The sequence below is a fragment of the Cryptosporidium hominis genome, assembly GCF_000006425.1.
Source record: "Cryptosporidium hominis TU502 chromosome 4 CHRO014114, whole genome shotgun sequence".
NCBI lineage: Eukaryota > Apicomplexa > Conoidasida > Eucoccidiorida > Cryptosporidiidae > Cryptosporidium > Cryptosporidium hominis.
The window spans coordinates 1-889 of NW_666275.1; the positions used below are offsets into that span (position 1 = coordinate 1).

At 26.4% G+C, this 889-nt stretch overlaps 1 protein-coding gene across 1 annotated transcript; it reads left to right on the forward strand.

Moving 5' to 3' along the window:
• Nucleotides 1-472: 472 nt before the first annotated feature.
• On the forward strand, nt 473-889 carry Chro.40280 (hypothetical protein; the record flags this gene model as incomplete). The annotated part of the gene is made up of 1 exon (XM_659774.1): nt 473-889. A coding segment is annotated over one exon (417 nt), but the record flags the coding sequence as incomplete, so codon positions are not given.

Genomic DNA, 889 nt, shown 5'->3' on the forward strand with positions numbered 1-889 from the left:
TTGTAATTCAGGTTTAAATAATTTTTGGCTAACGGCAAAAATTTATTTAAACGCTATTTCTTTATAGAAAAGCGAGCGAATAGAACGTTATAGTATTATATCAATTAAAACATCAAATTGTAAAACAATTACACATCAGATCAATTGAAACAACGTTGGAACTTATATTTAATTACCTTTATTTCATAGGAATTCTCATATAGATACGGTGAAATCAAACTAAATATCCAACGACAAAAATCTTGTTTATTTTTATTCATATTTGCTAAAACGCAAGCTTTCAGAATATTTGAGCTTTAAATAACTATTTTATTATTTTTTCGAAAGAATTTACGAGTTTTCTTCATTGAGTATTCATAATAAACAAGGTTAAATAATGGGCCTTTAGTATATCTTTTTCTCATTTAATTTTCGAGGAATAATTCACTCGCGCATTGTACTTTTTTCCTGATCTTAGCTACTTCTTGAAATTATGACGAAATTCAAACTTGCTTATTCATACCTGTTTTTTTTATTAATTTTTACAGCTACAGATGCATTTAATCCTATTGGAAACATAATTATGAGCTCAATTGGTTTTTTTAACCCACTATTGAGGGTCTTTAAGTCTTTTTATTCTATGGAAAAAAATTCAAATTCAAAAATTAGATATAACTATATTAAACACTTAGGGTATGAACATTTACAGAGTGCGTCAAATCAAGAGGTCGGATCCAGCATAAATCATGCTGAATCTAGAAAATTAAAAAAAAAATTACTTTTTTTCCATGAGGAAACAGCAAATACAACTCTCAACATTACAGACAATAATAAAATTCTGAATGATACGACTCAAAAACAAATTTTAAATCTTATCCAAAATTTTACAAATGAAACAAATACTGTTTGT